The sequence below is a fragment of the Carcharodon carcharias genome, chromosome 28 (assembly GCF_017639515.1).
Source record: "Carcharodon carcharias isolate sCarCar2 chromosome 28, sCarCar2.pri, whole genome shotgun sequence".
In the NCBI taxonomy this organism is placed as follows: Eukaryota; Metazoa; Chordata; class Chondrichthyes; order Lamniformes; family Lamnidae; genus Carcharodon; species Carcharodon carcharias.
The window spans coordinates 16,952,665-16,964,906 of NC_054494.1; the positions used below are offsets into that span (position 1 = coordinate 16,952,665).

Below are 12,242 nucleotides of genomic sequence, written 5' to 3' on the forward strand. Positions count from 1 at the left end.
TAAGCCTGGGTGTGGAATCAGGGAAAATTAAACTGCAGAAAGAGCTGGAAACCAGAGCTGAAGCATGGAGTAGACATTTTGAAGCACTGTGAATAAACCCTGTTAGATACATAGAAACTTGTGTCATCTCTGCATAGATCCAAGATATAAGATATACAACACCAGGCATTCACAACACAGTGTGCAATTTACACTGGAAGCAGTGCTGGGCATTCGGGTGAGCTAACCTTGCTTTAAGTTGCTGTATTTTCCAGGGTCACATGCTTGAGGAACCACACTGCATGGGGTCTATTATATTGGCCCCTTCTCATATAAGACCCCACTTGAGGAAGAGCTACTTGGTCAGGACACGGGAAGGTTGACAGCCCCGACAGCATCTTTGGAAAAGTTGACAACATAAAGTGTACGAGGAAAGAAATGACAGCAAAATAAAATTAAACTTTGGAACAGTCAGAATTCAATGCAGTATCATAAAAAGACAATTCTTTAATTATTGTTATCTGTTCAAGACAGGTTTACAAATATACAGCTATATGTACAAAAGAGAGCAATGTAGCTTAAAAATATCAAGTACTGGTGACATTAAACAATCAACTCTAAAGAAAAAGGTATTCAAGTAAAACCATTCATGTTTAATTTGTGTAAATATTAAAATGCTGCTTCTTTTCTAAATATGGTTGCATTAGTGGTTTCCAGAACATTATGTGAACTGAGATTAGATGCTTTAATTGCTCCAACTGATGATATATTGACTATAGTATGGTGTATACATTGGAAACTCACCATATAGGGAATCAGGAGTGAGCACTACATAATTTTTTTAACTGATATTCAAATTACCGCATTTTATAAAATACCTCTCTGTTGAAAGATGGAGTGGCAATGGCTAGATTGAAATTAAAATGACATGGTCACAGAATTGTGGTCAATTTAAAATGAAAATAGATAAAAGAATGTTACCTTTATCATAAAGGTTGCCATCGTGATGTGTTAGATTGAATTGTCAACTGATTTCACCCTAGGAGTCAGTACCAAAATTTCAATCTAGCAGAGACTGTATCCCAAGTATCAAAAGTTTCATTGAAGTTATTTTGTTTGAGTGCAAGTGTCAGAGTCTGTGAAAATTCTGCTGTGGTTCAGTGCATGTCTGCCAGCTGAGCATTAAAGTAACCTGTATTAGACACTGCGCAGGACACTGCGCACTGAGCTAATCAGCATATTGCTAGATGATGGTGAAAAGGTCATGATAGGTCAGTATGGTTCAAAAAGGAGCAAATGGTATGGGCTGTTTTTGCCTCCCTTCCCTAAGATGGGCACCTCCTAGTTGCTTTGACAAGACAAAGTACAAATGAATTCTTTGTTTTGATTCTTTCCTTTCCCAGAGAGCAGTGATCCTCTGGGATGCGTTGCCAAATTGTTTGGTGGGTCTCTCTGTCATCAGGAAGGAGTTAGATCAGGTCTTGACTGGTGCAAAGATTGCATCATGTAGAAAATAAGTGGCTTTGTAGAAAACCCATTGTTCATGTGATCTCCTCGACTTTGATTGCTTGAGAGTGTCGGGGAGGAATTTTCCAGAATATTCTCTTATTGGCCATTGTTTTCTTCCCTGTATTTTCTCCTCTGCCAGGAGATTAGTTGGTTACAGGGCTGTGGTAGGTGGTAAGTAAGTTTTTATGTAATTATGACAGTGTGGCACAAACTTTGATAGAGAACCTTGTCTTTTCTTGTCCAATTTTATATGTTTGTATGTTTGAATTGGAATGTTGCCTACTCCACGGACTTAAACGGATCATTTTTTGATGGGCATTTTGACTTGCTTGAGTTGACTACATTTTTAATGTTTTTGAATCATGCTCTGATCTATCATAGTGATGGAAAAACTAATGACTTGAACTAATTTTGTTAGTTCAAAAGTCTACCTACTAATTCAAACCCGTCACAGTGAATCATCAGTGCAACTGGGGATTGTATAAAATCTTTAATCAGGTAAAAGCTCTATTATAAAACATACCTTACTAAACAAATCAACTTCATGGAATTTTACAGTTAGTTACAAATCAAATGTGAATACCGGAGGAACAGTTTAGAGTGCACAGCATGGGATTATTCCAGAAATATACAAGTCCCATTGTATTTACATCAATAACTGCACATGGGTTAACTTTCATGAAGGATGCAAAACCAATTGTCTATAAATATTTGAAACATCCTGTTGGTCACACCGAACTTCCTATGGTCATGATTTAGTGATGCTTGAGTCATATTGGTAATGGCTAGTTCTATTATTTGCAATAGGCAGCACCTGCTATTCAGTATTCCTACCACTTGTGGTGCTGTGGTATAATTTTTCATCCATTACAATAAGCACTCGTACTTAAATCTCCTTCTGCGAAAAATACAGCAACTTTGATTAGTTTTGTTGCATTCATTTGTGGCATTTGACCTCAGTTCAAAGGAAAACCAACTAGAAAACTACTTACATAAACTCTCCTTATTTGTAGGAGTTATACATGTTATGAACAGACTGAGTTTTCATATCATTCCTTTAGTTATTAATGTGCACGATTATGAAATCACAGTTACTTATTGGTTATTGCTATGGCATTACATTATTTTCCTGTATCTAATTAACAGTTGGCGTAGTGATTTCAGTGTGTAGCTCATAACGTCCCCAGGCCTATGGCCTGCGCACTCTGACCCCAGCTGCCAGCGACTACTTTGTCACAACAGGTTCTCCTCTTGTTGTCAGTTCAGCTGCTGGATGCCTTCTAGAATTTCCAGCACAATGTTGTAGCAGAACAAGTACTGATCCTGCACAGCAATACAAAGAAAGAGTCATCTTCTCATCTCACAATGTATCCACGTCAATGTATCAGAACTTGACAGCGCCCGGCCAGGAATGGGTTGAGGGCTGAGCGTCGATGCAGGAAGGGAAAGACTGCCGTTTCTCAGTTAAGTGGTTCACTCTGCTCATCACGTATGGAAACGGCTAGTCAACCTGATCTGACAGGTCTGGTCTTACAGCACACTGCTCAGATATTTCTCCTAATGTAGGGGATCATGAAAGAAGGCATAAGGTAGAAGACGCCATGGAGAACTGCTCTTCTTTAAGTGTCATTGCATTTTATTACTTTATTGTAATGCATAAATAAAATAAATTGGGAGATCTGTGTGATACCTAATATTGGTTGCTGGTCGTAGTGTTGTGCAAAGCATCCTGTGTAAACCGTGGGCCAACCTTTGGCTGATTTTGATTATAGCACTTGGATTACTTACTCAAATTATTTCACTAATCTTTGGTGCAAAGGAACAGAGTGACATGAATAAATGGATAAAAACAGATACTGTTTAAATAGTGTGCTAACGCACATGAAGTGCCCCTTTTCACCACTTCCCTGCCTCCGTATTCTAATCTTTGAATTAAAAAAAAGTAAAACATAGAAAATTGATCGTCTAAAGTTTTGCATTACTCAGTTCTGGAGAAAGAGTTCACTTAGAGTCTTTTTAGACTGGCCGGGACACTTAAACTGATTGATCAGATAGCAGATGTAGAAACTGAGGCCTGAATGTTAATCTGGAGGCGAGCTGGGGTGCAGCGAGTGTTTCCTGGATCTCCTGCGGAATTTGACTGCAGGGAGCTTTCGTGGGCTCGTGCTCACACAAACCCTAAAGACCGGCTGAAGGCCTTTCCGGCAGGAAGCTGGCCTCAAAGGGCCGAGAGGTGAATCAGATGGCAGTGGGTTGCATCTGATGGTGGTCCAGGGGCAAAGGGGGAACAGACAGATTCAGGGGAGTGGGGGTTGAGATGCTTGTCAGGTGGGAGCAGTTGGTGGTTGGGGCAGGGGGAGGGTTTCCTGGAGAGCTCCTGCTCCTCTTGCCCCACAAGCCGTGCTGTAAAGCTGAGTTACTGATGGATTTAGCCTCCTGCCCACCTCCTTTAAGCTGCTGAGTTTCCTGAGGCTGAAGAAACCTGGCTGCCTGGGGTTAAAAATGGGATGAAATGTTTTTTTTCTCTTTGAATGAATTAAATTGATCATAGTTGCTATCCACAGCTAATAGGACGATAGAGGCCATCAGAATTTTTTTTGGTGAGGCGTAGCTTGATAAAGTTGGAGAACCAATAATATATTTTTAACTTGGCACAGGTCATAATTTTAATCAGCAGTCGCTCCACCGAGCTTTGTCATTTATGGCGTTGCACAGTTTCACATCTAACAACAACAACAACAACAACAACTTGGATTTATATAGTGCCTTTAATGGAGTGAATCATCCCAGGTCGACCGGTTAGTTCTGCCAGGATAACGTGTCCAAAATGGTTTCAGTAAGACCCATGTCCAGCATATTACGCAGCTTACCTTAGTCTGGATCATTCCATGGCGCTGTTTCCTCATTTCCCTCACTATGTCCATAATGTCAAACTATATAAAAGAGGGATATTATTGCAAACTGTCAGTATGATATAAAAGCACAAATCCATGGACAGGTTAGAATAAAAAAACTAGTGAGTAGGCTCATTATTTATCCACAAAACGTTGACTTGTTTTCCTTTGTGCAATAGAAGAAGATAAATTGCCCAGTGCTGGCTAAATAAATAGGACCAAATAAAAAATTTGCTATTAAAGACTCCAAGTCAGGGCCTGAAAACAGGTTTTCTATCCCACTGGTCCCCCTCCAGCTCCCCACCCTTTCACCAAGTTCCTCCTCCTCCAACTTTACCAATTTATATTAGAATTCTTCTTTAACTCTTCCAATTGAATTTCACCAGGATCTCTCCTTCTATTCTCGCAATTCAAGCCGCAACTCTTTTCCAGTCCCTGACCCCACTGAACCTGGCCATGTTTTTTTGCAGCTGATCATCTCCCCCTTCATCTCCATCTGCTTCCTTCAGGAAAGTGAGGTGGCGAGGTGGAGGGATGTAGGGAGGGTATTCCAGAGCTTAGGGCCTGGGCAGCTGAAAGCATGGGCACCAAATGGTGGGGCAATTATAATCGGGGATACACATGAGGGTATGGAGGAGCGCAGAGATATCTTGGAGGGTTGTGGGGCTGGAGGAGGTTACAGAGATAGAAAGGGTACAAAGCCATAGAAGGATTTGAATACAAGGATGAGAATTTTAAAGTCAAGATGTTGCTTGACCGGGGGTCAGCAAGAACAGGGATGAGAGGGGAACGGGGCTTTTTCGGAGTTAAGACATGACAGCAGAGTTTTGGAGGACCTCAACTTTATGAAGGGTAGAATGTGTGGGAAGAGTGTATTGGAATAGTCAAGTCTCGAGGTAACAAAGGCATGAATGAGGGTACCAACCGAGCTAAGATGACAGGAGTGAGGCAAGTACAGAGTTTGTGCTGCTACTTATTGACATTGTGGAACCCTAGCTGCAGGATAAATAGGATAAATTCCAAAGTACCAGGAGCCAAGGCAAACAGAACCATTTCTTCTCGAAGCAGTCCTGTGTAACATAAACTCATTAATAATGACAGCTTCTCAGGCTTATTATTTACACAGGATTAATAGTATCTGTGATTCATGCTTTTCCTTATCAATAGAGATTTTTCAAGGCATGAGCTATTGCAACAGGAATGTCTAGTTAAGGCTTCACATTGGCGTCATCTTCGTGGAAGTGTCAATTGGCTTCACGCTAGACATTCAGTCAGTAAACAATTCTAGCTCATTCACATGTATTTAAGACATCTGTGCATGGTAGCTAATACAGGAGTTTACTGACATCAGATATGTTTCCCTACATGACTGCTGTCACTGCACTGCAAGGGTAATTCATTGTGTGAAGTGTTTTGAGACACTCAGGTGCTATATAAATGCAAGGATTTCTTAGAAACTAGCATCTGTTGACAAGTGCCGACCAAAAGACAAAGCCTTCAGATTGACTTGTTGACAGGGTTTCTGTGTCTTGTGAACAGCAACTAAACACAAACAGCTCTTATTCTATCAATAAAATTCAGACCACTATTTTAATAGCCTTATGGAATCCAGCAACCAATCTGTAATTGGGCCTGTGTCCCCTACAGTTCAGAGAACATTATATGAAATAAAGATAGCCTTGCATTTGTATAGTGCCTGTCATGACCTCATGACACCCCAAATGTTTCACAGTCAATTAAATATTTTTGAAGTACCATCCCTGCAACGTAGGGGATGTGGCAGCCAATATGTGCACAGCAAGATCTCACAAACAACAATGTGATAATGACCAGTTTCTTAGAGATGTTGTTTGAGGGGTTAAGTATTGGCCAGGACACTGGGCAGAGCTCACCTCCTCTTCTTCAAAATAGTGCCATGGGATCTTTTCCATCCACCTGAGAGGGTAGACTGGGTCTTGCTTTAATGTTTCATCTGGAAAAACTGTGCTTTCAACCGTGCAGCACTCCCCCTGTACTCCAGCTGAGATTTTATGCTCATGTGTCTGCAATGGGACTTGAATCTCCAACCTTCAGACTCAGACGTGTGAGTCACAGCACTGAACCATGGCGGGCACATTCAACATAGCAACAGTTCAAGCTGAAGCTACTATGAACTAAAACCATGCCCTTCTGCGTGCGGAGGATATACAGCATAGAGAAAGGCTATTCACCCCAACCAGTCCATGCTGCTGGACTAACAATGATACAGTGTACTGGACCTCATGTGAAATGGCTACCACATTTTTCTGTCTTCTCTGGGAAATACCAGACTGACAGGTTACTGTTTTCAAGCTGAACTAATATTTACCCCATATTATGCAGAGACAGTAAGTGGAATTAGTCCAGAGAGGATAGAATGCCTTCTTTATAACATAGATTTTATAACAATTTGCATCTTTAGAATACCTTTAACTTGACAAAGTGTCCCAAGAGTGTAATCAGACAACAAAATTGAGACTGAGCCGAAGATTGGGAGAGATTAGGGACAGAATGTCCAGGTCCATCTTAAACCAGGAACACAGGCAGATGGGGCACAAAAATACAGGTTTTTTTTTATACCTGCAACACCTGACCCTGTTCCTGGCATCAGCCATTTCGGATTTTGGGATTTTCCAATCGGCCTCCGGTTTCCCAGTGCAGTGGTGGGGGGGGGGGGAGGATGTTCAGCTGCCAGGAAGCAGGCACCCAGCGGCATTCTGGGGTTCCGGAACTCCAGGCCGGCCAATAGGCCCTCCTACTGAGTGGGGGTGCATCCAGAGATCACCCTGTAGCTGAATACCCCTCATGTGGAAGTAGCCTGGCTGCTTTTTTGTGTTTTCTAATGATTTTTTTTTAAAGTGCCTGGGAAGGCACCTTCCTGTTAAAGCTCAGTTACTAATGCACACTTTACTGTGGCCTCTAATTAGCGACCCAGCTTTAAGAGCCTGCCCACTGCCCTTAATTGGATAGGGAGCCTGTCTTCATGCAAATTAAGGAGATGTCCCAGCTAAAATTCCAAGCAGCGACTGCTTTCCCCCAGGGATGGGCTGACGACCCCTGAAACAGTCCCGGCTCCTCTTTCCCACCACAAAAGTGAAAGCTCAGCCCTAGAGTTCGGGGGGAAGAGTTAGGTTTTAATCAGCATCTTAAGGAAGGGGAGAGAGTTGGAGACGTGGAAAGGTTTAGGAAGGGAATTCCATAGCTTAGGGCCTATAGACAGGCTGCTGAAGGCATGGCCGCTGGGAAGAAGAAATGTGCAAGGGGCCAGAGTTGGAGGAATGTAGAATGCTTGAAGGGTAGTGAGGCTGCAGGAAGTTGCAGAGATAGGGAAGGAGGAGGCTGTGGAGGGATTTGAGCTTGACGATACGAGCTTTAAACTTGAGGACAGTAAGCAGAGGGACGAAGGGTGAACAAGGTTTGGTGTGATAAAGGCAAAATACCGTGGATGCTGGAGATCTGAAACAAAATCAAAAAATGCTGGAAAGACTCAAAAGGCCTGACAGCATCCGTGGAGAGAAAGACAGAGTTAACGTTTCGAGTCCCTATGACTCTTCTTCAGCTCTGAAGAAGAGTCATACGTACTCGAAACATTAAGACTTAGTGTGAGTTAGAATATGGGTGGAAACATTTTGGATGACCTCAGATTTATAGAAAATGGGAGGCTGATCAGGAGACCATTGGAATAGTTAAAGAACAAAACGAGTGTTTCAGCAGGAGATGAGCTTAGGCAGGGTATAGATGAACGATAGGTGGAGGAGATGAGTCTTATTTCAAATCCATGTAAAATAACAGAATTCATTATCAGTATGTAGCCCAGAACAAATGCATCAATAGATAAATCTGCCAAAAAAAAATTAAATTTGCAATGGAAGATACTATACATCGAATGATTGGCCAGTTGGTTCTTCCACATTGCTTGTTTAGTTAGAACTTCTAAAATGTCTTGGCTAAGTACATAGCACCTAAGACCAAACCTCTGTCTCCAGACAAACATAAAGGTTCACTAATGTCCTTTAGGGGAAGGAAATCTGCCATCCTTACCCAGTCTGGTCTGCAGGTGACTTCAGACCCACAGCAATGTGGTTGATTCTTATCTGCCCTCTGAAATGGCCTAGCAAGACACTCAGTTGTACCACAGAAATGTTGAAAAGGATTAAACCCGGACAGACCATCCCACATTGTTATAGGCACTGGAAACAAGGGCAGACCCAACACTATCGACCCTTCAAAGTCCTCCTTATTTACATCTGGGGACTAGTTTCAAAACTGGGAGAGCTGTCTCACAAAATAGTCAAGCATAGTCATACTCACCGAATCATACCTTACAGCTCATGTCACAGTCACCACCATCCCCATCCCTGGGTATGTCCTGTCCCACCAGCAGTACAGACCCACCATAGGCACAGCAGTATACAGCTGGGAGGGACTTGCCCTGGGAGTCCTCAACCTTGACTGGTATCAGGTCAAACATGGGCTAGGAAACCTCCTGCTGATTACCACATACCACCCTCTCCTTCATCAGCTGATGAATCAGTACTGCTCCATGTTGAGCACCAACTGGAAGAAGCACTGAGGGTAGCAAAGGCAAGCATGTACTCTAGGTGGGGAGGTTCAATGTCCCATCACCAGGAATAGCTCGGTAGCACCACTACTGACCGAGCTGGTCAAGAATTGAAGCACATAGCTGCTAGTCTGGGTCTGTGGCAGGTGGTGAGGGAACCAACTAGAGGAATAAACCTACTTGACCTTGCCTTCACAAATCTACTTGTCACAGATGCATCTGTCCATGACAGTATTGATAGGAGTGACCACCGCACAGTCCTTGTGGAGACAAAGACCATCTTCACACTGAGGATACTGTCATGTGTCTCAACTACTGTGCTAAATGAGATAGGTCCAGAACAGACCTAGCAACTCAAGATTGGGCATCCATGGGACACTGTGGGCCATTAGCAGCAGCAGAATTGTACTCAACCGCAATGTATAACCTCATCCTACCATTACTATCAAGCCATGGGATCAACCCTGGTTCATTGATTACTGCAGAAGAGCATACCAGGAGCAGCATATATCTAAAAATGAGGTGCCAACCTGATGAAGCTAAACATAGGATTACATGCATGCCAAACAATGGAAGCAACGTGCGATAAACAGAGCTAAGTGATCCCATAACCAATGAATCTGATCAAACCTTTGCAGTCTTGCCACATCCAGTCATTAAAGGCAGTGGACAATTAACTGGAAGAGGCTCCATAGATATCCCCATCCTCAGTGATAGGGGAGCCCAGCAAAAGACAAGGCTGAAGCATTTGTAACTATCTTCAGCCAGAAGTGTTGAGCGGATGATTCATCTTGGCCTCCTCCTGAGGTCCATAACATCACAAATGCTATTCTTCAGTCAATTCAATTCACTCCACTTTATATCAAGAGATGGTTGCACTGGATACTGCAAAGACTAGAGGCCCTCAACATCCAGCTATAGTACCATAGGAACACAGGAAAATAGGAGCCAAAGAAGGCTGAAAGACCTGTACTCCAGAACTAGCCATATCCCCCAGCCAAACTGTTCCAGTAAGGCTACAACACTGGCATTTAACTGGCAATGTGGAAAATTGCCCAACTGTGTCTTGCTCACTAAAAAACAGGACAAATCCAGTTTGGCCAATTACCACCCCATCAGTCTTCTCTCGATCATCAGTAAAATAATGCAAGGTATCAGTAACAGTGCTATCAAGCAACACTTACTCAGCAATAACCTGCTCATCAATGCTCTGTTTGGGTTCTTCCAGGATCACTCAGCTTTTAAACTCATTATAACCTTGGTCCAAACATGGACAAAAAAGCTGAATTCCAGTGGTGATGTGAGAGTGACTGCTCTTGACATCAAGGCATCATTTGACCAAGTGTGGCATCAAGCAAACCTGGTGAAAGTGAAGTCAATGGAAATTGGTGGGGGAACTCTCCACTGGTTGGAGTCATACCTAGCACAAAGGAAGATAGTTGTGGCTTTTGGAGACCAATCAACTCAGCCCTAGGGATCACTGCAGGAGTGCCTCAGAATGGTGTTCTAGGTCAACCTTCTTCAACTGCTTCATCAAAGATCTTCCCTCCATCGTAAGGTCAGAAGTGGGGATGTTCGCTAATAATTGCACAATGTTCAGCACCATTAGCAGCTCCTCAGATACTGAAACAGTCCGTGTCCATATGCAGCATGACCTGGACAACCTTCAGGCTTGGGTTGAAAAGTGGCAAGTAACATTTGGACCACAGTGCCAGGCAATGACCATCTTCAACAAAAGATGTTCTAACCATCTCCCCTTGACATTCAATGGCATTACCATCACCAAATCTTCCACAACAACATCCAGGAGGTTACCATTGACCAGAATCATGCGAACATACAAATTAGGAGCAGGAGTAGGCCATTTGGCCCCTTCAAGCCAGTTCCACCATTTTATAAGATCATGGCTGATCTGATTGTGGGCTCAATTCCACATCCCCGTCTACTCCTGATACCCTTTGGCTCCCTTGTTAGTCAAGAATTTATCTACCTCTGCCTTAAAAATATTCAATGACCCCACCCCTACTTTCTGGGGAAAGATCAGAATTCCAAAGGTTCACAGACCTCTGAAAGAAAAAATTCTCCCCATCGCCGTCTTAAATTGGCGACTCCTTATTTTTAAACTATGTTCCCTAATTCCAGTCTCTCCCATAAGGAGAAACATCCTTTCAGCATCCACACTGTCAAGGCCTCTCAGGATCTTACGTGTTTCAGTAAGTTCACCTCTCATTCTTCTAAAGGCCAATGGATACAGGCCCTGCCTGCCCAACCTTTCTTCACAAGATAACTCCCCCACCACATCCAATCCCCGGAATCAATCGAGTGAACCTTCTCTGAACTGCCTCTAACACATTTACATCTTTTCTTAAATAAGGAGACGTAAACTGTACACAGTACTCCAGATATGGTCTCACCAATATCCTATACAACTGTAGCAAGCATCCTTACTTTTATATTCCCCTTGCAATAAACGACAATATTCAATTTGTCTTCCCAATCACTTGCGGTATCTTCATACCAAACTTTTGTGATTCATGTACCAGGATACCCAAACCCCTCTGTACCTCAGATCTCTGGCAATCTCTCCCCATTTAAATACTACGCTGCTTTTCCATTCTTCCTGCCAAAGTGGAGAAGCTCACATTTTCCCACACTTTATTTGCCAAGTTTCTGGCTGCTCACTTAACCTATCTACATCCCTTTACAGACTCCTTTTGTTCTCTTCACAATTTACTTTTCTAAAATTATCGGCAAATTTAGCAATTATACATTCAGTCCCTTCATCCAAGTCATTTATATGAATTGTAAAAAGTTGAGGCCCCAGCAGTGATCCCTGTGGCACCCCACTCATCACATCTTGCCTACACAAAAATGACCCATTTATGCCTACTCTCTGTTTCCTGCTAGCTAACCAATCCTCCATCCATTCTAATATGTTAGCCCCAATGCTATGAGCTCTTATTTTGTTTGGTAACCTTTGATGTTGTGCCTTGTCAAATGCCCTCTGGAAGCTGAACTGGACCAACCATATAAACACTGTGCCTACAAGGATATGTGAGGTGGGGGGGCTGAGAATCCTATGGTGAGTACCCGACCTCCTGACTCCCCAAAGCCTGTCCACCATCTACAAGGCACAAGTCAGGAGTGTGATGGAATACTCCCCACTTGACTAGATGAGTGCAGCTTCAGCAACACTCTGGAAGCGCAACACTATCTTGGACAAAGCAACCCGATTGATTGGCACCCCATTCACCACCTTAAGTGTTCACTCCCTCCACCGC

The 12,242-nt window shown here is 42.9% G+C and overlaps 1 protein-coding gene across 2 annotated transcripts in view; it reads right to left on the bottom strand.

Moving 5' to 3' along the window:
* Positions 1-471: 471 nt before the first annotated feature.
* LOC121270874 (tyrosine-protein phosphatase non-receptor type 20-like) overlaps positions 472-12,242 on the bottom strand; it is a 43,047-nt gene continuing 31,276 nt past the window's right edge. For both annotated transcript variants that reach the window (XM_041176430.1, XM_041176431.1), the window contains 2 exons: positions 4,359-4,421; positions 472-2,811 (listed from right to left, as the gene is read on the bottom strand). In XM_041176430.1, coding sequence (XP_041032364.1) covers positions 2,746-2,811; positions 4,359-4,421 — 129 coding nt within the window. In that variant the 3' untranslated portion in view covers positions 472-2,745. The remainder of the gene's footprint in view (positions 2,812-4,358; positions 4,422-12,242) is intronic.